Raw genomic sequence first — 25,748 nt, 5'->3', positions numbered from 1 at the left:
ATTAAAGCGCAAGCACACAACGCTACAGATGTGGCTTTAACAATAAAGCAGAAACGTATTAGGCAAAAGAAAAGTTAAAACAGAATAAACTAAAATGAACATATTACACAATTTGACAGATTTCAAAACACGTATTAAAATACTATGCCATAAATCTATTCCAACAGAATCCCTTTACAGTAATCACACACCAGAGAGAATTCCCTTCTCTGTAATATTTATATATTAGACTTCGTTCCTGATCTTGAAAGTCGGATAGCCTCATCCTTGAGTAATCACAGAATTGAAATTAGATGTTCTAAGCTTTGAATAGCCCCTTCAGGATTTGAATCAAATAATTCAAATGAAACCCTTATATTTAAGTCAACCTATTTCTAACTTCTCTGAACCAATTCCTTGCTCAATGACACCAATTTCATATGTCAAGCTTCAACAGGGAAATCTGCAAACTGGCACCAAAAGGTTTAAGCTGTCAGTATTTCCCCAAGTAAAGAAATCAATCTCTGATCATTTTAACTTATAGCTGGCTAATGTTTGTCAATGTTTATTCTGTCTGCTTGTAAAAATGCAAACAAATTCCCATTTACTCTCCAGGAATTCGCTCTTTCATAAAATTGTTTTTTTAAAAAATGATCTACGCTCCAGAAATACTAACAAGTTAATCATTAAACCCTCTCATACACACAACCTAAAATCCATATAGTACTTGTTTAAAATCTAAACTCTAAAATAAATGATATTAAAAAAATACATAAATCAAGCAAGTTACGTTATACCATTCAGATTTGGAGACATGTCATCATTCCTCCAGTTGCACTGGGTCAAAATCCCTAGAACTCACTGCCTAACTGCACTCTGGGGCTGGATGCCCCTACACCAAATGGTCTGCAGCAATTTAATAAGACAGCTCACCACTACCTGCTGTAGCGCAATTTGGAATGGCAATAACTGCTGGTGCATTCAGTAAGTGAGTGAATGATTGAATAAAAGAATCGATAATCAAAAACAAAATAGGGGAGATGATAGCATAGTGGTAATGTCTCTGGAATAGCATGACGTTCTAGAGACATATATTTGAATTTCACTATGGAAAATAATGTAATTTGAACTCAACAAAATTTGAAGTTATAAAAACTTGCTGAACTTGTCCTACAATTATTGTGGATTGTTGTAAAAACCCACCTGTTTCACTGATGCCATTTAGGAAAGGAAATTTGCCATTCGTCCTTAGCTGGTCTGGCCTATATGTGATCCCACAGCAAAGCAGCTGTTTCTTAACTGCCCTCTGAAAAGGCCTAGCAAGTCACTGCATTCAAAGGAAATTAGGAATTGCAACAAAATTGTCAGTGGCGTCCACATCCCACATATATATATATATTATATATATATATAGACTAAAATATTAAGTGCAGAACTTTCATTCTGATTGTTGGACATTGTAATAGGGCCTATATTTTGGACATTACCTGTGCTGTGAGTAACCTGAAACTGTCTGATACTCGGCATCTAGAATCTTTCTCATCTTTAAAAACAAACAATTGTGGTAGACATCAATGGCAAACTTAGTCTTGTCCTGACCCAGCAGCCAAAACAAAGTGAACTCAAGGACCAAGGTAAGTTGGAAACCTTTTTAACAAAATTCATTTGTGGGATTGAACCACATTTCTGTGTCACATTTCATCCAGACCAGGTAAGAATATCAGTTTCCTTCCCTGAAGGATATTAGTGAATCAGATGGGTTTTCCCTGACAACCGATTCATCCAGATTAATTCCATTATTAGTATTTCCCAGATTTTTTACTTGTTTTACTTGGAACTCTGGATTAACAGTCCAGTGATAATATCACTAGGCAGTTGTCTCCGCTCAGCTGGGCATAAATCACGAAACAAAATGAGGACCTTCAAGTTGATGTGACTCATTGCAACATTTCATAGTGAATAAGCCTTCTTCAGGTCCAGTTTGTTCAAAATATTAGGAAGAATGATTTTGTGATTTCTGCACCTTTCTAAACATTTGTAGTTTGTTCACTGAATTTGTCACTATTTTGTTCCACTTCTTGAATGCAGGTTCCACTGTTTATGAGATTGTCATGTTGTTAGTGAGTGGGGTGATCCTTCTGATAACTGGTATTGCCACACTGGTGAAAATGCTCAGAAAGTAAGTTTGAATAATTACTATTTAAAGGCATTTCCAATGGCTGTGTTAGAGTTGGGTGACAATCTGAGTTACATGAACAGATGTTAATTGTGCAATTGTTGGGTTTTGAATCAGGTACAATCATGTACATATTGCAGTTCCAGGTTACTATCTGAACAAATAAATAGATAGTCCAGATGTACACAGAACTTCCTTTATGGGTGCACAAGGGTCAGTCATACCTATAATGTTAGCAAAAACATTTTCCCTTTCCTATTGTTTAACAGTTTGAAAATAAAGTTTAAGATGCTTCTGGGTTGTCACACTGACTACTTGGGAACATTTGAGAGGAAGTGGTGTCTTTTTGCTTTTCTTTATTGGACTAGTAAACCACAGCATTAGGCTATTGCTCTGAGGACATGGGTTCAAATCCCGTCAAAGCAGATGGTGAAATTTGAGCTTAGTAAAATTTAGAATTAAATTAAAAATGTTAGTCTAATCATGGTCATGTAACCATTGTTGATTATTATATAAACTCAACTGATTCACTAATGCCCTGTAGAGAAAGAAATCAACTAATATTATGTGATCTGCCCAATATGTGACTCCAGACCCACAGCAAAGTAGTTGGCTCTTAATTGCCCTCTGAATTGGACAAGCAACATACTTTTTTGCTTCAAACTGCTACAAAGTCTAAACTAAGGAATGAAACCTGGTTGGACCATCTGGCATTGACTGAGACACCAAAAATGGCACCTGCAAATACAGATCTGTTGACCCTGCAAAGTCCTCTTTATTAACCTCTGAGTCCTCTGAGGGCTCGTACCAAAATTGGGAGAGCTGTCCCACAGTCCAGTCAAGCCTTGTCATTATCTCACAATGTCACAGACACCATTATCACCATCTCTTGGTTTGTCCTGTTCCACCAGCAGGACAGACTCACCAAAGATGGTACCATATTTTATACAGTTGGAAAGGAGTTACCCTCAGAGTATTCATCATTAACTCTGGACACCATGAATTGTTGTGGCATCAGGTCAAACATGGGCAAGGTAAACTTCCTGGTAATTCCTACCTACCACTCCCTCTCAGTGCTCTTCCGTGTTGAACATAATTTGGAGGAAGCACTTAAGTTGTAAGGGCTCAGAATGTACTCTGGGTAGGGGACTTCAATGTCCATTACCAATAGTGGTTTGGTAGCTCCACTGCTGACTGAGCTGGTTGAGACCTAAATGCTAGATTGGGTCTGTGGCAGGTGATCGGGAGAACAAGAAAAGGGAAAAATTTACTTGATGGTGTTGTCACCCATCCACCTGTCACAGATGTTGTCCATGCTTGATGGTAATGGTAGAAGTGACAAAGTCTCCTCTTCACATTGACAACACCCTCCATTATGTTGTGTGGCACTATCTTTGTGCTAAACAGGACAGATTTTGAATAGTTCCAGCAACTCAAGGCTGTGCATCCATGAGGAGCTACATGTCATCAACAGCAGAATTTTGTTCAACTCCAATCTGTAACCTAATACACTGGCATATTGTTTTCAGACGTTTCGGCCACCATACTAGGTAACATCATCAGTGAGCCTCCAGTGAAGCGCTAGTGTTCTGTCCCGCTTTCTATTTATGTGTCTTCGTCCATTAAGGTGGGTGATATCATTTCCAGTTCTTTTTCTCAGAGGTTGGTAAATGGAGTCCAAGTCAATGTGTTTATTGACGGAGTTATGGTTTGAATGCCAGGCCACTAAGAATTCCCATGTGTGTCTCTGTTTAGCCTGTCATAGGATGGATGCATTGTCCCAGTTGAAATGGTATCCTTCGTCTGTGTGTGAGGATACTAGTGATAGTGGGTCATGTCGTTTGTTGGCTAGATGGTGTTCGTGTGTCGTGATAGATAGTTTTATGCCTGTCAGTCCAATGTAATGTTTGTTATAGTGCTTGCAAACACTATGCCAGATAGACAGGCAGAAAGCTAGCCACCAGGATACACGGACACCAACTAGCCAACAAACGACATGACCAACTATCACTAGTATCTTTACACACAGACGAAGGATACCATTTCAACTGGGACAACGCATCCATCCTATGACAGGCTAAACAGAGACACGCTTGGGAATTCTTAGTGGCCTGGTATTCAAACCAGAACTCCGTCAATAAACACATTGACTTGGACTCCATTTACTAACCTCTGAGAAAAAGAACCAGAAATGGTATCACCCACCTTAATGGACCAAGATTGGGAGAACAAGAAAAGGGAAAAATTTTCTTGATGGTGTTGTCACCCATCTACCTGTCACAGATGTTGTCCATGCTTGATGGTAATGGTAGAAGTGACAACTGTGCAATCCTTACAGAGACAAAGTCTCCTCTTCACATTGACAACACCCTCCATTATGTTGTGTGGCACTATCTTTGTGCTAAACAGGACAGATTTTGAATAGTTCCAGCAACTCAAGGCTGTGCATCCATGAGGAGCTACATGTCATCAACAGCAGAATTTTGTTCAACCCCAATCTGTAACCTAATACACTGGCATATCCTCTACCATACCACTACCAACAAACTGGGATGGTTCAGTGAAGAATGCAGAAAGGCAAACAAGGAACAGCACCAGGCATCCCCTAAAAATATGGTGTCAACCTGGTGAAGATGCTACTAGATAGAACTACTTCTATCCCAAACAAGAGAGGGAGTATGCAGTAGGGAGTGCAAAGTAATTCTCACAAGCATGGACCAGATTCTACAGGCCTGCCGTATCTGGTCATCAATGGTGGTGGATAAAAAACTAATGGGAGTTGCAGTGTACACAAATATTCCCATTTTCAATGATAGAGGTGCCCAGCATATATGTGCAAAAGACAAAGCTGAAGAATCTGCATCTATATTAAGGTGGTGTCGAGGTATCATCACTGAACTAGTAATCCAGCACCTCTGGTGAATGCTTTGGGGACCTGGGTTTAATTTGCACCATGAAATCTGATTTCAATAAAATCTGGTAACCATTCTCAATTGTCATTACAAAAAGTCCCATCTGGTTCACTAATGTTCTTTAGGGAGGGAAATCTGCCATCCTTACCTGGTCTGGTCTATATGTGACTCCAGATCTACAAATAAATGACCCTTGATGACAAGGTGGCATTAAATCAAATATTAGGTCAGGAGCCAGCAAAACTGGAATTAATGGGTATTGGGGAGAAACTCTCTGCTCTTTGGAATTATACCTGGCACAAAGTATCTGAGTAGTTGAGAATGGTGCTGAACATTGTGCAATCATCGGGAAACATCCCCACTTCTGACCTTATGATGGAGGGAAGGTCATGGATGAAGCAACTGAAGCTGGTTGGGCTGAGGACACTACCCTGAAGAACCCCCACAGAGGTATTCTGGAGCTGAGATGATTAATTTTCAACAAACACAACCATCTTCCTATGTAGGCATCCTTGTAAGAGGATTCGCAGTAGGGTCCTGGTGGTGAAATCTCATCATAACTATTCCTCTTACTGCTGATTGTTAACCTCCCCCACTGCTCCTTTGTTTCTGTACCTTTTTGTTTTTTGAGCATTGATGAGATTCGATTTGATTTCAGGTACTTGAAGGAAGCCAGATCGTTAGAAGAAGCCAGTACCGGAGTAGTTGTGACGGTAACCTACAACCATGAGAAAAATAGCCAAAATAGAAGTTCACCACCGCATCTGTCCAACCAATCACACAGCTCCTGTACTTGTGAACCAAAGGACAAAAAGTATCAAGAGAAACATGTGCAGAGAAGTGCTTCACCGATATACCCAACTGAATGTGCCATCAATGACATCCATATTACTATTCATCAAACACAGTGATATTAGTTGCATACATGCATAAGCTCAGCTCTTCTTGACTCAGGCTGTTCTTTTCAACCCATTCCTTTTTCCCATACAAAGAGCAGTCAGTGTTAATGCTGTGTTCACTTTATGTCTGAGAAATACAGAGTGGTGCAGGAGCTAGTTAAGAGGAGAACTGAGGGTCTTAAAAATAAGACTAGGCACACATAACCGAATATTCAGTGGAACAGGTTGGTTGCCACACTTTTGAGGCCATGAAAATAGCATTTCAAGGAAGTCAAGGACTGGCAAGTCTGCTCTGCCATTTAACACAATCCAACTTCAACTCCATCTTCCTGCCCAATCCTCGTAGCATTTGATACATTGAGAAACCAACAATTTGTTTATCCCAGTCTTTGTTATCATGATGGAGCATCCACAACCATTTGGGGCACATAATTCCCTAGATTTACAATCTTTTGAGCAAAGTAATTTCTTTTTGTCACAGTCCTAATAATGCGTCCTTTTCTGAGGCCCTGTGTTTTTAGATTTCTCGACCAACGCAAAAAATCTCTCAGCATCTACCTGTCTAGCTCTTTCAGAGTCTTGTATGCCACTTATCCCCACATATGTACCCAACTTACTCAGCTACGCATCACTGAACAACCCCTCATCACAGGGATCAATCTAGTGAATGTTTGCCACACATCTCGCCACATCCCATGCCATTCAGACCCCTGTAAGACTCTCACATAGTGTTTCCCTCTTCCAGACATCCTACTCTCCTCTGCAACACCAAGTGCAAGACATGCATCAAAAATAAATTCCTATAATACCTTTCAAAACCATAGACACCACAATGTATTTTACAGCACTTTTGAAGTGTAGTCATTGCTGTAATGTAGGAACTTTAGGAGCTAATTTCCATTTTGTGCCTGTATTTTGATGTTTCCCACTTTTACAAGGCATAGAAGATTACATGGTGGTCATGGTTAGTGCCATTTTTAGAGGATTTGTCTCAACCAATCAAGGTGACACATTGTGGGAAATAGGTAAATTATTGAAAGTTTTTTTTCTAAAGCCCATTGTGCAGTATCTCTGATAGAAGAGAAAACAACTCCCTTTGATGATGCAATCCCCTACACAATAACACCAGACAATAGCACTCTGCAAGTTGGAAATCCTGTCTCTAAGCAATATCAGGTGTAAGTTGTCTGTTAAGCCTCAATAGTTGCTCATTTATTTATAAAGTGGAACAGTTTCACTGTTGCAATGAACTTCCATATCAGTATAATGAAGGCAAGGTTAACAAGTTTCTTCTTGGCAAACCTTCAGCCAAGCCATAGGTACAATCTGAGAATATGAATGCGCTTTTTTTATCTAAAAGAAATGTTTATTTGCTAATTGCTGGTGCTTACAATTATTGCTGTCAATTATTTTAATCCTTGCCCCTTTTCCAAGCCCCATCCAGAGCCCAATTTTGAATATTACAGAAGGTGACAATTCTGTAATTGCAACTTGTTTTACTTGTCTCATCTATGGTCCAGAGTTTGTGGAATTTTATTGTACTTTTAAAGGTTTTTTTAATTCATAATTATATAAAGTAGTTTGCTGTGTGTTTTTTTTAATTATATAGATTCTATGAACCGGATTTTCGCTAACAAGGAAGAAATTTCAACTTTAGATGTGGCAGATCAGTGTCCATTAAAGTGACCTCTGTATGCATTAGTTTCACTTCAAGGAGGTGAACTGAAGGTCACTGACCCCAGAGGTAGTTCAGATGTAGTCACTGAGATGGCAGGTGCCAAGGAGATTTGGTATGAAGGTTTGCCCCATTTCTCTTGGACTCTGTCCTAGTTGTAATAAAGACCTTCTAGCCCTCAACCTTCATGCAACCTAAGGCCACAGAACCAATGAATCCCATACAGCAAAATGGGCTATTCATGAAAAGCTCATAAAAAAACACCCACTGAGAAATCTTCTTTGACAGAATTTGTAGCAATTACAACATTACAGAAGTGTTGATTGGACAGATCCTTTATAGTATCAATAATAAAAGCTTTACCTCACTTCACATCTCTTAATCTTGTCCAAATAGCATGCAGACATTAAAACAACAGATCAAAGAAATAATAATTTATTACAACCTCACTAAATGTTGACCAATAAAAGCTAACAGTCCACTTCATCAGATTTGGCTGTGTTACACTGCAGTTAGAGTCGTACAGTCAGAAATGCACAGCACAGAAACAGAACCTTTGGTCCAACTCATCCATGCCAACCAGTTATCCTAACCTAATCTCGTCATATTTGCCAGCACCTGGGCCATATTCCTCTAAATCCTTCTTATTCAGATGTCCTTTAAATGCTGTAATTGTACCAGCCTACACCACTTCCTCTGGCATTCATTCCATACATGCACCGCCCTCTGCGTGAAAAAGTTGCCCCTTTAGGTCTCTTTTATATCTTTCCCCTCTCACCCTAAACTTTTGCCTCTAATTCTGGACTCCCCCACCCCAAGAAAATGACCTTGTCTATTTATCCTATCCATGCTCCTCATGATGTTATAAACCTCTATAAAGTCACCCCTCAGCCTCATGCTCCAGAGAAAACAGCCCCAGCCTATTCAGCCTCTCACTATAGCTCAAATCTTCCAACCCTGCTTACATTATTGTAAATCTTTTCTGAACCCTTTCAAGTTTCACAACATCATTCCGATAGGAAGGAGACCAGAATTGCATGCAATATTCCATCTGCTCTGTCAAAAACACTTCTAAGTCTACCCCAGTAAGCAATTAAGATACTACCGTGCTGTTAACAGACCTTGGAGACTTCCTGAAGAGATTAATTGAGATCAGTAAAATACTCACCATGTCAACAACTATCTTGATAAGAGTAGCATGCATTGTCAATCTAAATAAGAACACTTGGTAGGACTTTAGAGAACCTGGCAAGTCACAACCGTAGGTATTGAAATCAAGCAGCAGGTCAGGTGGAATCTTTAGAATCAGAAATAGAATTAACATTTCCTGCACAATGAGATTTACCAACTCAGAATTGTAGTGATTTGAGAGATTTTATCACAGCTTACATCTATATTACCCCTCATTCACGTGTGGGTCACCTGGCAGCTCCATCTTCATAACCTCTCTCCTTCTTCAGTTCTGTTGGAAAGGCAGCAGATTCTTTGTTACCAGATTAATAGTAGAACCAACCGATCAAATAACCTTATGCCGCAAAGTTTAAAAAAAGAGGATCAAATAAAATGGAAAAGTATATAGAAATAATTTAAAGTCCCATCATTGCAAAGAGGGAGCATGTAAAGAGAGTGGCAACTAAGATAGAAAAGAATCCTCAAGCCTTCTACAGGTATATCATGCTAAATGGTGGTAAAAGGAGTAGGACTGATTAAAGACCAAAAAGAGATTTACATATGGAAACAAAGGTAAGACATTCAATGAATAATTTGCATCCATCTTAATCAATGAGGAAAATGTTATCCAGTCAATGGTGAAAGAAGAGGAAATGCAGTAGCTATAAGGGATAAAATTGCTGAGAAGGAGATATTGAATAGGCTTGTGAATTGAATTTTGACAGGGCACTAGGGTTAAATGATGTAAATCTAAGGATAATGGAGGAAAAGAATGAAAATTATGGAGGCACTGGCGATATGTTTTCAGCTCTCCTTTGGCTGGTGCTGCCAGAGGACTGGAAAACTACAAATATTATGTCCTTGTTCAAAAAAAAGTTAAAGATTAGCCACCAACTGGAAAAATTGAGTTGTTTTACCATTGGTGTTAGGAAAACATGGAAATAATAATTTGGGACAAAATTAGTAACCAAGTGGAATAATGTGTTCAGCTAGGAAGAGATAGCTTTAATTTTTTAAGGGAAAATCATGCTTAACTGACATTTTGGAATTTTTGATGAAGTGAGCTGAATTCCAGAGGTGGCATAAGAGTGATTGCTTGTGACATCATGGCAAATTGATTGGCACCACATCCACAAACATTCACAACCTCCAGCACTGATGCTCAGCAGCAGCAGTATCTAAAAGATTCACAGGAGCTATTCAGCAAGGCTCCTTAGACAACATCTTCCACACCCATGATCAGTAACATCTGGAAGGACAAAGACAACAGATATATGGGAACCCCGCTATCTGAAAATAGCTATTTATCATCCTAACTTGGAAATATATTCCTTTTCCTTCACTGTTGCTAGATTAAAATCCTGGGACTCTGTCCCTAACAGCATTGCGAGTGCACATTCACCGTATTGACTGCAGCAGTTGAAGGAGGCAGCTCAATATCACCTGCCCCAATTACGGTGGGCATCAAATGCTGCCCGAGCCAGCCAAGCCCACAAATTCTGAATTAATAAAGAAAAAGGCAGTTGATCCAGAGAATGCTGTTGATGTAGTTAATGCAAATACATTTTATACTTTAAAAAACCCAATGAACAATGGATGCTAGAAATCAGAAACAAAAACAAAAAATTCTGGTGAAACTCAGCAGGTCTGGCAGTATCTTTGGAGAGAAAGCAGTTAACATTTCGGGTCCAGCCACCCTTCTTCAAACTGAATTCAAAACAGTTTCTGTAGGCATTTTGTACAGTTCTGCACAACAGACTTGTGAGTAAATTTCAAGCTCATGGAATAAAAGGGACAGTAGCAATGTGGATACAAAATTTGCTAAGTGATAGGAAACTGACAGTAGTGGTTAATCCATGTTTCTCAAGCTTTGAGAAGGTTTATATTGATAAACTTTGGTGGGCAGGGAGTAATTTTAAAATTTGTAGCTGATACAAACTTTGGGGAAGCAATGTAAATTGTGTAGAGGATGGTGTAGAATTTCAAAAGAACATAGACAAACTAGTGGAATGAGTGGATGGGAGTGAAGAAAATTCAATGCGGAGAAGTGTGGGGTGATGCATTTTGGTGGACCGTATGAAATAAAAGGTACAATTCTAAAGGGGTCTATGTATAAGCCATTTAAGGTGGCAGGATGCATTAAGAAAGCAGTTAATGAAACTTACAATAACCTAATCTTTATTAATAGGCGTGGAGAGTACAAGAGCAAGGTAATGATAAATTTATATAAGACACTTGTTTGTCCTCAGTTGCAGTGTTGTTCATGGATCTCACAGACATAGAGTCACAGAGTTTTCTTGAATTGAAGGAGGCCCATCAGCCCATTGTGTCTGCACCAGTCATCAAGCAACTATCTATTCTGATCCCACTTTCCAACAGTGGGGAAGGGGTAGGGAGTCAGTTCCCAGGTCAGGGTCCAACAGGAATGAAGGAATGGTCAAGCCCCTTGGGTGAGGAGGAAGTAATAGGACAGGGTCTGGAGGGGTGTAAGTGGTCTGGGGTGAAGTGTAGTTGGGGGGCTATAAAGTAAGAATGCTGTCTGTTAGATAATCTAACTTTTCCTGAGTAACTGTTTCACTTTATTTCATTTCATCCCTCCCAAGTCTATGATTCAAACTGAGACTTTCAGATGATTCCAGGCATAGACGAATTGCCCAGCGAAAAGACGATTTCCTGGGCAATTCCTTCAGAGAGTGTTACTGTGTGCAACTTCCACCTACCCTTGAACCACAACTAAACAAAACAAAATCCCAAAGAACTGTAGATATTGAAGATCAGAAACAAAATGTTTTGGGCCCAGTGATCAGTTCTGACAGTGGGATGGCTGACGTTAACTCTGCTTTCTGCCAGACCTGCTGAGATTTTCCAGCAAATTATTTTTGTTGTCTGGAATAACAACTATCTGGCCAGTGGAAAATACGGGTCATTGATGTGGATCTTGCTATGGCAAACAATTAAAATATAGCAACTTTGAGGTCACAACCATGTGGAAAGTAACGTGAAAACCAGAGGTTATTCTCGACCCTTCCAGTGGCTGCACCTTTGAGGTGCCGTCAAAATGAAATTCCTCATCCAGCAGTGAATTCACAAGGCTTCCACGTTTCTGCTGAAAACAAAAAATGCTGCAACAGTAGGTCAGGCAGCATCCATGAAGAGAAAGCAAGTTAATATTTCAGCTCTGATGTTAAAAGCTTCAAAGTTAGCTTGCTTTCTCTGCAAGAATGCTGCCTGACCCGTTGTGGTCCACAGCATTTTTTTGTTTTCAGTTCAGATTCCAGTAATTTGCTCCTTCCAGTTTTCTGTTGTTAGGTTTTACTGTAAAATCCCTTGAAAAAAGTTTACACCTTGTAGAATGCGCTGTAACTATGGCTTTTAATGTACCAAGTTCATAAATTTATGCTGAGTCTCATCATTGGAGCCAAAATGCTAATTTGACATTGGCATCTCCAGTTTACGGTGAGTTCTGAAACGGGGTAACTGGAATCGAAACGTTAATTCTGTTTCTCTCCACAAATGCTACCACAAACTGTTGGTTTCTTCAGCAATTTCTGTATTTGTTGGCTTGAGGTCTCCAATACCCGGCACAGCCTTCTGTTCCCCTTTCAGGTCCTGTTTCGAGTTTTGGCATTTGCCCGCCTCATCGCGAGGTTTGTCTGCGGTGAGTTGCTGTAGTCGCCGGGGGTGGGACGAGGTGAGGTGGCAGCGGTAGCTGACACCAGCGCATGCGTGTTTGGTCCTAGTTACTCCCTTTCCCCTTTCCCAGTAACCATGGCTTTCACACTGTACTCACTGCTCCAGGCCGCGCTGCTCTGTGTTAATGCTGTCGCTGTGCTGCATGAAGAACGCTTCCTCAACAAGAGTAAGTGTGAACCTGAACACCCCGGGAAACTAAATTTAAAACAAAATCCTCTTAAAGGGGATTGTTGTTAAAGGGACCCCACAAGCAGGACAGCTCACCCAGGGAACAACAACAACTGACAGGATAGCGCCTGCCTCTCATGGAAAACAACAGTCCCCTCTTCCCCCCCCCCCCCAACCCGGTGCTTGAAAGCGGGACAATTTTAAAATCAGAAAAGGGGAGACGTAGGGTGTTTTTTCGTAGATTTTAGATGGCATATTAGCTCAGATGACCCAGTTAAAGTGGTGATTTTATAGGAGTTCCTTGAAGAGTTTCAGTAGGGAATTCCCGAGATTGGGATCTTGGCAGCTGAAGGCACTGCCCATTTGGAGAAGCTCAAAACAGGGATGCTCAGTTCCAAGGCAGGGTCACTGGACACGAAACGTTAACTCTGCTTTCTGTCCTTAGATGCTGCATTTTTCTAGCTATTTCTGATTTTCTGTGAGATTTCCAGCATTCACAGTGCTTTTGCTTTTTTTTTAAAAAAAGCTCAATTATCTGTTGCAGGTATCACTGCAGGAATTGGAGGCAAAAAGCATCACACCCTCTGCATCAAATTCCCAATCTGGCAAAATCCCAATTTTTTGCCTTTTTCCTAGACTGCATTTATTGCCACCACGTCTGCAGGAGATATACTGATGGCCTGTACAGTAATACTGTCAAGTGCAGTGGATTATGGCAAAGGATGCAAGATCTGAGATGGTTGACAGTTTCTTAGGTGTCACTGAGATCATTTGCGCATCCTGAGTCACAGTGGTGGGATGTCAGTGGTGCTATTTTTGCATGTGGAGGCAGTGGCCACCTTTGCCATATATGTTGGTGTTGACAACATGTACAATGTGTTTTAAATCATGCACTTAAGATATTGTTGACCACAAAAAAAACTGGTAATTTCCACATTGCTGGTTGTGAGACTAGCTGAACACATTGAATGTCATGTTTCCTGAGTAGGTTTCAAAAGTACTTTATTGTCTGTAAAGCATTTTAAAGTGCTATATAAATGCCAGTCCTTTTGGGTTGAATGATTGCAAGATATTCTTTTCAAACTATTTTGAAACTTTGTGCTTGGGAAATCATGTCTCCCAAACTTGACTGTGGTTTTTGACGATGTAACCAAAAAGATTGATGAAGGCAAAGTAATAGTTGTCGTCTACATGGACTTTAATAAAGTTTTTGACAAGATTCCACGTGACAGACTAATCCAATTATATCCAAGCCAATTGGATTCAAAATTGGCTTGATGGTAGGAGACAGAGTGTGATATTGAAGGGATTTTTTTGAATGGAGGCCTGTGTCCAACAGTGTTCTGCAGGGATTGGTGCTGGGTTCACTTTTGTTTGTCATTTATATAAATGATTTGGATGAGAATTTAGGAAGCACTGTTATTAAGTCTGTGGATGACACCAAAATTGGTGGTATAGTCAACAGTGAAGAAGATCATCTAAGGTTACAATGGGATCTTGTCAATTGAGCCAATGGGCTGAGGAGTGGCAGATGGAGTTTAAATTAGATAAATGTGAGGTATTGCATTTTGGTAAAAGAATCAAGGGCAGGACTTATACAATTAATGGTTGGTCCCTGGGTAGTGTTGTCAAACAGAGAGACCTTGAGGTTTAGGTACATAAATTTTTGAAAGTTGCACCTCAGCTTGCTAGCAAGCTTGCCTTAATTCTCAGACCATTGATAATCGGAGTTGGGATGTCATGCTGAGGTTTACAAGGTGGTGAAGCCAATAAGGATATTATTAAATTGGAGAGGGTTCAGATTTTTGATTTGATTTATTATTGTCACATGTACCTAAGTCCAGTGAAAATGTTTGTTTTGCATGCTATACAGACAGATCGTAACATGTAAATATCATAGCGTGATTGAACAGAGCGAGAAATTCAATGTTATGGCTGCAAAGAAGGTGCACAAAAAGCGAGATCAACATTAGATTTAAAATTTGAGAGGTCTATTCAGAAGTCTAATAACAGCAGGGAAGAAGCTATTTTTGAACCTGTTGGTACGTCTGTTTAAGCTTTTGTATCATCTGCTTGACAGAAGAGGTCAGAAGAGATCATAACCAGGGTGGGAGGGGTCTTTGAAGATGCTGACTGCCATTCCGTGGCAATGAGAAGTGTAGATGGAGTCAATGGATGGAAGGTTGGCATGTGTAATTTTCTGGGCTGTGTTCACAACTTTCTGTAGTTTATGTTCACGGGCAGAGCAGTTGCTGTACCAAGACATGATACATCCAGATGCACCACAGAAGGTGTTCTATCTGTAAAAGTTGGTGAATATCCTGATGGACAAGCTGAATTTCCTTAGCCTCTGAGGGATGAAGAGGCATTGTTGTGTCGCCTTGACCGTCGCATCTACTCGGGTGGCCTAGAACAGATTGTTGGTTATCGTCACTCCCATGAACTTGACTCTCTCGACAGTCTGTACCTCAGGTCCATTGACATAGATCAAGAGAGGCCTCTTCCTTGCTTCCTGACGTCAATGATCAGCTGCTTACTTTTGCTGACAATGAGGGAGAAATTGTTATGTTTGCACCACATCACCAAGCACTCTGTCTGTTTCCAGTATTCTGTCTCATCATTGTTTGATATTGGACCTAAAACTAGGGGGCACATTTTTAAGGTGAGATGAGAAAGATTTAAAAGGGACCTAGGGGACAACGTTTTCATGCAGAGGGTGATCTCATGGACTACAAGGAGAACTAGTCATTTGACTGCAGATTTGGCTCAAAGGTAGAAGACAGAGGGTGATGGTGGAGTGTTACCTTTCAGACTGGAGGCCTGTGGCCAGTAGTGTGCCACAAGGATTGGTGCTGGGTTCACTGTTTTTCATCATTTATATAAATGATTTGGAAGTGAACATAGAAGGTATAGTTAGTAAGTTTGCAGATGGCACCAAAATTGAAGGTGTAGTGAGCAGTGAAAAAGTAAAAGGGAGTGCTCAGAGTACAACAGGATGTTAATCAGATGGGCCAATGGGCTGAGGGGTGGCTGATGAAGTTTAATTTAGATAAATATGAGGTGCTGCATTTTGGAAAGGCCAATCAGAGCAGCACTTATACACTTAATAGTAAGGTCTTGGGGAGTATTACTGAACAAAGAGACCTTAGAGTGCAGGTTCATAGCTTCTTGAAAGTAGACTCTCAGGTAGATAGGATAGTGAAGAAGGTATTTGGTATACTTTCCTTTACTGGTCAGAGCATTGAGTATTGGAGTTGGCAGGTCATGTTGTAGCTGTACAGAACATGGGTTAGGCCACTTTTGGAATATTGCATGCAATTCTGGTCTCCCTCCTATTGGAAGGAATTTGTTAAACTTGAAAGGGTTCAGAAAAGATTTACAAGGATGTTGCCAGGGTTTGAGGATTTGAGCAATAGGGAGAGGCTGATTGGTTGGGGCTCTTTTCCCTGGAGCATCAGATGCTGAAGGGTGACCTTACAGAAATTTATAAAATTATGAGGGGCATGGATAGGATAAGTAGACAAGGTCTTTTCGCTGGGGTGGGGGAGTCCAGAACTAGAAGGTTGAGGTTGAGAGGGGAAAAATTTTAAAAGGGACCTATGGACAACGTTTTAACACAGAGTGGTGCGTGTATGGAATGAGCTGCCGGAGGAAGTGGTGGAGGCTGGTACAATTATAGCATTTAAAAGGCATCTGGATTAGTATACGAATAGGAACGGTTTAGAGGGATATGGGCTAAGTGCGAATTTGGACTAGATTAGGTTGAGATATCTGGTTGGCATGTATGAGTGGGACTGAAGAGTCTATTTCTGTGCTGTACATCTGTGACTCCAGTAACATTCCCATTGGTGGAACAGATTCAAGGCAATTGGCAAAAGAAACAATGAAAAATGAGAAACTTTCACAATCAGAAGTACACAAGTTGAGTATGTGGTCAAGTCAGGTTCAGGCTAATGGAGAGATTCTTGATTAGTAAACAATTAAGGGTTATGCGCTAAAGACAAGAAAGTGGATGGGATGAATGTTGGATCAGCCATGATCCTATTGAATAGTGGAGAAGGCTTGAGGGACCGGACGGTCTGTACTTATGTCCTTCAGTCTCAGCCGAGGCTGAGGAATGGATGTTTATTATCGAAAAAGGAAGAATATGCAGGGCTACGTGGAGGGGAACAGGAGTAGCACCATGTGAATTGCTGTTATGGAGATCGGTGCAGAAATAGCAGGAAGAATAGCCTATACCTTTGCTACAACCATTTGTGAATCTGTGAATTACGTCCTAAAACCAACAAGGGACTGGTCTTCTTAGATTCATTAATGAACCAGGTTCAGTTAATAGCTTATTATTTATTTATTAATTAAATAACTATCATAATAGGATTGAATTTGAAAGAGGGAAATGTGAAACAGCTAGTAAGACTGTAGATTTAGGTAAGATTGACTAAATTGTAAAGAGCGATGGATTGCTCTGGGCAGTTCTGTTAGTGAACAAAACGACAGAAGATCAGTGGAATGTGTTCAGAAAACAAGTGAAAATGATATAAAATCAGTTTACAACCTTAAGGGTCAAGAGCACAATTTTTCAAAAATACAGCCTTGGTTATCCATACAGAGATAAGGAACAACATAAGAATAAAAGAAAAATTGTCGTCTTTTTTGAAGAAAGGTACGGATCATGGCGGGGAGAAAGAGTCAAGTGGATAAATCCCCAGGACCCGATCAGGTGTACCGTCGAACTCTGTGGGAGGTGATGGAAGTGATTGCTGGGCCCCTTGCTGAGATATTTGTATCGTAAATAGCCATAGGTGAGGTGCTGGAAGACTGGAGGTTGGCTAACATGGTGCCACTATTTAAGAAGGGTCATAAGGAAAAGGCAGGTAACAATAGACCAGTGAGCCTGACATCAGTGGTGGGCAAGTTGTTGGAGGGAATCCTGAGGGCCAGGATTTACATGTATTTGGAAAGGCAAGGACTGATTAGGGAAAGTCAACTTGGCTTTGTGCGTGGGAAATCGTGTCTCATTAACTTGATTGAGTTTATTGAAGAAGTAACAAAGAGGATTGATGAGAGCAGAGCAGAGGACATCATCTATATTGACTTCAGTAAGGCATTCGATAAGTTCACTGGTTAGCAAGGTTAGGTCACATGGAATACAGTGATAACTAGCCATTTGGATACAGAACTGGCTCGAAGTTAGAAGACTGAGGGTGGTGGTGGAGGGTTGCTTTTCAAACTGGAGGCCTGTGATTAGCAGTGTGAGACAAGAATCGGTGTTATCTCCACTACTTTTCATCATTTATATAAATTATTTGGAAGTGAACATAGGAGGCACAGTTGGTAAATTTGTAGATGACTCCAAAATGGGAGGTGTAATAGACCTCAAAGAAGGTTACCTCGGAGAACAATAGGATATTGATCAAATGGGCCAATGGGCTGAGGAGTGGCAGATGAGTGAAGATCATCTAAATTTTAATTTAGATAAATGTGCATTTTGAAAAGGCAAATCAGGGTGGGACATACACACTTAATGGTAAGGTCCTGGGGAATGTTGCTAAACAAAGAAACTTTGAAGTGCAGGTTCATAGCTCCTTGAAAGTGGAGTCCCAGGTTGACAGGATAGTGATGAAGGCATTTGGTATGAGTTGAGAGATCATGTTGCGGCTTTACAGGGCGTTGGTAAGGCCACTTTTGGAATACTGCATGCAATTGTGGTCTCCCTGCTATAGAAAGGATGTTGTGAAACTTGAAAAGGTTCAGAAAAGATTTACAAGGATGTTGCCTGGGTTGGAGGGTTTGAGCTACAGGGGAAAGCTGAATAGGCTGTGGCTATTTTCCCTGAAGCATTGGAGGTTGAGGGGTGGCCTTATAGGTTTATAAAATCATGAATAGGATGAATAGGATGGATAGGATAAATAAACTAGGTTTTTTTTCTCCAGGGTTGGGAGGGTGCAGTTTAGAGTAAAAAGGGAAAGTTTTAAAAGGGGTCTGAGGGACAAGGAAGTGCTGCCGGAGGAAGTGGTGGAGGCAAGTACAATTACAACATTTAAAAGACATCTGGATGGGTATATAAATAGGAAGGTTTAGAGGGATATGGGCTAAATGCTGGCAAATGAGATTAGATTAATTTAGGATATCTGGTTGGCATAGACAAGTTGGACAAAAGGGTGCTGTACATCTCCATGACTCTGACTCTATGGCAAAGGAAAGAAATGACAGCAGATATTGAGCTACAAAAGGGAAATCAAAAGAAATGCATGCAATTTTTTGAATTATTTGGATAAAGAGGGTGGTGAAGAGATATATGGCTTCTTGAAAATTGCTAATGTCTGCCATTTTCTTGTATTCGCCTCACCATTTAACAAATATTTTGCATCAGTGAATTATCAAAATTAATGGAAGGAAACTGAGTTATGGTGAAGCTAATAGCATTAAAAAGTGCCAAATATTCAGGAATCGCTGGATTCTATTCAGTGTTTTAGGAGAACATTGTAAATGTCGTAATTCTAACCTTCCAAAGTCTCCTGCTTTGGGAACCACTCCTTTCGATTGAAGCATGGAATTTTTCAATCTGCTATTTAAGAAAGGTGGGTGAAGGGAATTTCGAAACTCAGTATTTGAACATCTCAAAAAAACATTCAGTTGATTAGAGAGAAGCAGCATGAATTTGTAAAGTGTAGGTCATGTCTGACAAAACTGATAGGTAAGGTGACTAAAATGTGTTCAGGAAAATATCTGTGGAAAGAAAAGCACAGTTAATGTTTCAAGTATAATACAGCTATTCATTACTCTGTTTCTCTACCCTCAGATGTTGCCAGACTGTCAAATTTACAGAATTGAGTTGAACAATAAAACAGTTGCGTATACAAAAAAATTAAATAGAGAATATATTTATATACAGCTCAAACTTAAGGATTTTTTAAAATACAATAAGAATATAATCATATTAATCCCAAAAGCACCCCATGATAGTACTTATAACAAAGAGAATTCCTTCCTTTATCACCCATACAGGCTTTAATTTAACTGTAGCTTCAAATCCAACATTTGAGAGTCTAATAACCTGTTGCTGGAGCCTTCCTACAACTGAGCTTAAACTTTCTCAGATTCAAAAAAACCCTGTCAAGGTTTTAATCAAAGACTTCCGGTCAGGAACTTTGACTGAATTCCTTTCATTGAGGTAATCTTTTTCTTAACATTTCAAATAAACTCATTTTCTTAGAAGCAACCACTTTACATCGACAGCTTGAGCCAAGACCCAGCAGAACTGCGCAACCTGAAGCTTAATTCTTTTTCTCCCCCAAGTCCTGATTAAAAGAGGAAATAAAAGTTAATTCATGACCTTCCAAGCTAGAGCCTAATGCGCAGCTATTTACTTTGTCCATTCTTAATTCTTCTAATGAAAACAAAAGCCTTTCATTTTCTCTGATTTGTGCTTTTAAAAGAAATTACCATGGCTGCAGAAATACTAATCATTAAATTCCTTCTGACATGGAAAATCTATATATTATTGGTTAAAATACAAAAATCCAAACTCAAAGATAAATGATATGAAAACATATATAAATCACATCACGACTTTCAGAAGACCTTTTTGGCAGATCCAGTCTGAGGATAAGGTCTGCTAAAATTAAAGTTCATGGAATTGAAGTTATTGAAAGTCAGATTACTGACTGGGACAGGGAATTGTGTTTTGAACATAGGACAGATGATAAGCAAAGCTCCCCTTCTTTATTCATCTTTGCACTGATTGAAGACAGCATATTTTATTAAACAAGAAGTTTTATGTCTTCTGAGAACTTTAATTATCAGGAACAGGCAAGAGACAGGTTTTTTTAAGTTTTAAAAGAAAGCTAAATGTTTATTATTCAACACCTGAATGTGCACAACTTCCCCCAACCCTGCATTTATTCAGATATACACACACTCAGGAGAAGATTGTAATTATCAAAGTAGCATCCATTTATAATTCAAGATCTCTGTTACACTTGTATTTTCCCAGGTTGAAGACATGAAGTGATGCAGGCTTGTAATCTCTGTTCACTGAAGAAAGCTCTGGTAGTTTATAAAGATGGATTCGCTGTTGCAGATTTCACTTATTGTACTCCAGTCGAGGTACAATAATGAAACCCTGATACAGTTCCTCAGATAGAAATGTCAAGGCCAGCTTAAGCCGCATGTGGCTTATGACAGATGTTCTTAGGCAGGGTCTTTGCTCTTTGTTAGCATATATGTTTCTCTCTGTCTAACCAGAACATGCATTTTAAAACCCTTCGCAAAAACTTTGTTATGTGACCAGAGCAACTCTAATCTCTTCCAATTACTCTCTCAATTAGTTTCTAATGGTTTGACTATTGGCAGGCAATGGAGTCCAGATTCATATACTATTTTGGTAAAATATGCTTTTCTCACCCATTGTTTCTGGGTATTGTGTTTGGAGTCACAGTGGCTGCATCAGTATTGTGAAAAGTCTTTTACTGAACGGATCTGGTCAGACCGTAGTTGGAATATTGTGAGCAGTTTCCGTCTCCGTAACTAAGGAAGAATGTACTAGTATTGGAGGGCGTCCACAGGAGGTTCACAAGAATGATGCCAGGGATTAAAGGGCATAACAAGAGGATTAAAGACTCTGGGTCTGTATTGGATAGAGTTTAGAAGGCAAAGGAGGGATGTTATTGAAATTTACAGAATATTGGGGAACATGTTTCCATTAGTAGAAGAGACTAGGACCTGAGGGCACAGCCTCAAGAGTGAAGGGACGACTCTTTAGAACTGAGATGAGGAGAATATTCTTCAGCCAGAGGGTGGTAAATCTGTGGAACTCATTGCCGCAGAGGACTATGGTTGCCCTGTCATTGGGTATATCTAAGATAAATAAGCAGGTTCTTGATTTTTAAGGGAATCAAGGATTAGAGGGAGAAGATAGGAGAATAGGGTTGTTATTCAAGTTTCAAATGTCTTATCTAAAGTGAGGTCAATTGTAACTTTTAAATGAGTGGTGAATTCTTGATATCCAAATGTGTTAAGGAATGTTGGCCAAAGGCAGGTTTATAAGTTAAGTCACAATTTTCCATGGGTTCACTAAATGGTGGAATGGGCTGAAGGGGAGATGGTGGTGTAGTGGTAATATCACTGGACTAATAATACAAAAACTCAGGCTATTGTTCTACGCATGTGGGTTTGAATCCCACTATAGCAAAGGGTGAGATTTGAATTCATTTTAAATCTGGAATAAGAACTAGCCTAATGTGAACCATTAACTGTTATTTGACATAAAAATCCATCTGGTTAACCAAGGTCTTCTAGGAAAGGAAATCTCCTATTCTATCTGACTGTAGACCTAGGGCAGTTCTTAACTGTTCTCTGAGCAATTAGGGATTGGCAATAAATTCTGGTCTAGCTGGGAATACCACGCTCTACAAACAAATTATAAAGGGGCTAAATGGCCTACTCCTAATCTTATGCAAGTTAATCTTTCTCAAGCGTTATCTGTTTTTAGTGCTGCAGCAGACAGTTTAGAAAATGATTGGGCAGGTCTAGGAGACCATGGCGAATTGTCAGTGTCATCTCCTGGTACCTTTCTTTATATTTCTGTAATGATGAAGAGACTGAATTCAATGAGAACACAGCTGTTTTAACTGATCCATAACTAACGAAGTTATTGCAGAGCTCTACCGTTGTTTATAAACTGCCAAAACAAGTGCACGGGATTTTAAAGTTTATAAGTGAACTTTGTTTGACATTGTTTTTGTAGTTGGCTGGGGAACAGACCAGAGCATTGGTGGTTTTGGAGAAGAGCCAGGGATTAAATCACAGCTTGTAAATCTAATACGATCCGTACGAATGGTGATGAGATGTAAGTTCTGCAGATCTGTTATCCGATCTCAATCAAACTTAATCTGCAAAGACTTTGAACCCTATCTGCCTCTTGTTTAGTAAAGGATTTTGATTTTTTAAAAAATTATCCCCAGCAAGCTTGAAGCTTGGTGATTACGATCTTTTACCAGCCACAGGACAAAAGTAGATTCCTGCTTGCCCTCTTGTGCAAATCATCTCTCTTATTTTTCATAAGAACATTAAGAAATTGGACCAAGAATGGGACACCTGGCCTGTCAAGCCTGCCCTGCCATGCTATAAGATCATGGCTAATCTGTCCCAGGCATCAACTCTTTTTCTTTCATGCCATCTCCTCATAGCCTTCAACTACTGAATATTTCAAAATCTATACACTCTCTTTAAATATTTTGTAATCTGGCCTCCATACTTCTCTGGGATATAAAACTCAAGACATTCACTACTCTTTGAGGAAGAAATTCCATTGTAGCTCAGTTTTTTAAATGACTGCCAGTTATGCTGTAACTGTGTCCACTAGTTAGAGATTCCCCTACGAGTGGAAATATTTTATCAACATTGGTCAAACCTTCTCAAAAACTTGTGTGTTTCAATAAGATCACATCCTCATTCTTTTGATTCTAATTTATTCTAATGAATAAAAGTCTAATCTATTTATCGATTCTTAATCTGTCAAGCCCTAATTCCAGGAATCACTCTGGTGAATCACTTTTAAATAACCTCCAATACCAATATACCTTTTCTTAAAAACAGGGACCAAAACTGTACACAGTACTTCAAGTATGGCGTCACCAACACCTTTTATAGTTGGATCAAGACTTCCTTATTTTTAAACTTCAACCTCCAAGCAATAAAGGCCAAATTCTATTTAGCTTCTTAATTGCTCGCTGCACCTGTATGTTAATGTTTCACATTTCATGCACAGAACACTCAAATCCCTCACTGCTAACTTTTTTGGTGGGTCTCTCTCCACTTAAATAATAAGCTGCCTTTTGCTCTTCTTACCAAAGAGCATGACCTTACATTTTCCAACATTTTCCTACATCTGACAAGGTTTTACCCACTCACTCAACCTATCTGTAACCCCTCGGACCCATTAAATGACCTCAGCAAATTCCTCCCACCTATTTTCGTACCATATGTAAATTTGAGTACTTTACACTCAGTCATCACCTCCAAGTCATGATACATGATTGAGGCCTAATTCTATGACTCTTCACTATTTACCCCTTCCCAACATGAAAAAGACCCATTAATTCCAATTCTCTGTTAACCAAATGTCAATCCATGCACATACATTATCCCCAGTAATGTAGCTTCTGTTTTGTGTAATAACATTTTATGTGACACCTTATCGAATGCCCAAAAACACAATATCTACCAATTCATTACCTTCTGCTTGTTATATCCTCAAAGAAGTCTAGCAAATTTGTCAAACGTGATTTCCCTTTCAGAAAATCCTGTTGATTGTTGGATTGCATTAAGCTTTTGTAATTTTCCTGCAACTTCTTCCTTAATAATGGACGTAAGAATTTTCTCAATGACCAGTATTGAGCTAACTAGCCTACAGCTTCCTGCTTTCTGACTCCTTCCCTTCTTGAACAGAGGCATCATATTATCGGTTTTCCAATCCTCCCAGAATCTAGTGAGTTCTGGAATATTTTGAATAATGTCTCCCTATAACTGCAGCCACATCTTTTAAAATCCTTGGATGCAGGTAATCAGGTTCTAATGAATTATCTGCTTTCAGTCCTATTAGTTTGTCAAATACTTGGTCTTTTGCAATAGAGACGGTCAGCAAGCCCTTTATTTCCATTAATATCTTACTAGTCTGATATTTTTGGGATGTTTATGGTCATCTCCACCATAAAAACTGATGCAAAATGGTGTCTTAAATTATCTGCCTTTTTCCTTGTTCCTCATTATCAATTCCCCAGTAACTTCAGCTTTTTTTTAATAAACGCATAGAAGCTCTTGCTGCTTGTTCTTCTATTTCTTACCAATTTACTTTCGTAATCAAATTTCTCCCTTTTTATTAGCTTATTAGTCATCCATTGCTGCTTCCTAAAATACTCCTCCTCCTCTGATCTATCACAATGTTTTGCTGCTTTATATGCCTTAGTTTTTAATAGATACTTTTTTTGGCCACCTTTGTTAACCATGAGTAGTTCATCTTTCTCATTGAGTCCTCCTTTTTGGCCCAAATAACTTTTGCTGTGCATTCTGAAATATCTGCTTAAATATTATTTAAGCTCCCATTATTTCCCTTGTAGGTACTGCCTTTTGTATTTAAATAGCGTTTGCATTTTCTTAAGCTTACTTTTCCTTTTTACGTACCTCCTTCTTGCATTATTCATCTGGGAGCTATTTCCTTTCCAGACTTGATCTCACTTACTATTTATCATCTTTTTCTTCTTTCCATTATCCTTTTAATTTAATAACCTAGAAGTAATTTCATCCATTATTTTACAACTTTCCCATATTATGCTTATTTTTGGCAATATTATCTTCTATTTGGTCTAACAGGTCATTTATAGGTTTTTTAATTCTGTGTCTTTCTTCATCATTACTCTCACTATTTGAATTATTTCATAACTCTTCTAGAATTGTCAATCCCTCTGTCACTTCACTTCTTCCTCATTATTATCATTCCATTGCTCACCTACTGACCTTCCCCTTATTCTATTTTCCCAGCCACTTCAGGCAATGTTTTCTTCATACCTTATTCATTGCCCCTTATTTAAGTTGAGGATGCCTGATTGAGAACTCGGTTGCTCTCCCTCAAACTGAATTTGAGGTTCCACCATATTGTAAAATATGATCGTTACTCTCTAGAGAATCCTTAGGTATAAGATCACTTATTAATCCTACCTCTTTACATATTATGAGATCTAAAGTCACTTATTCTGGAGTACATCCTGCAATTTGCTGCTTTAAGAAATAATCTCTGACACGCACTACAAATTTGTCTTTCATGCTCATCTGATTTGTCCAGTCAATATGTAGATTAAAATCACCCATGAACATTCTATATGCCTTCATTAATTTCCAATTTATACTTTACCCTATAGTGAGGTAACTCTTTTGAGGACTATAGGCAACTTGTTTCCTTTGCTATTTCCTTATTTCCATTCAAACTGATTCCAAATCACAACCTATCACATTTACTCCAGTTAGTGGGCGGCACGGTGGCACAGTGGTTAGCACTGCTGCCTCACAGCGCCAGAGAC

At 39.3% G+C, this 25,748-nt stretch overlaps 2 protein-coding genes across 2 annotated transcripts in view; one reads left to right on the top strand and one right to left on the bottom strand.

The window, feature by feature from the left end:
* Positions 1–12,516: 12,516 nt before the first annotated feature.
* The window catches only part of ier3ip1 (immediate early response 3 interacting protein 1), a 15,755-nt gene continuing 2,523 nt past the window's right edge, over positions 12,517–25,748 (top strand). Inside the window, exons 1-2 of the mRNA XM_043716598.1 lie at positions 12,517–12,670; positions 22,421–22,522. Of these exons, the coding sequence (XP_043572533.1) occupies positions 12,580–12,670; positions 22,421–22,522 (193 nt within the window). The 5' untranslated portion in view covers positions 12,517–12,579. The remainder of the gene's footprint in view (positions 12,671–22,420; positions 22,523–25,748) is intronic.
* Positions 18,801–25,748, bottom strand: part of katnal2 (katanin p60 subunit A-like 2) — a 140,762-nt gene continuing 133,814 nt past the window's right edge. The window contains exon 17 of the mRNA XM_043715566.1: positions 18,801–19,401. Coding sequence (XP_043571501.1) covers positions 19,379–19,401 — 23 coding nt within the window. The 3' untranslated portion in view covers positions 18,801–19,378. The remainder of the gene's footprint in view (positions 19,402–25,748) is intronic.

This window comes from Chiloscyllium plagiosum, chromosome 1, assembly GCF_004010195.1.
Source record: "Chiloscyllium plagiosum isolate BGI_BamShark_2017 chromosome 1, ASM401019v2, whole genome shotgun sequence".
Lineage (NCBI taxonomy): Eukaryota > Metazoa > Chordata > Chondrichthyes > Orectolobiformes > Hemiscylliidae > Chiloscyllium > Chiloscyllium plagiosum.
Note: the sequence above shows the minus strand (reverse complement) of the source record. Positions and strands in the feature narration are given on the sequence as shown.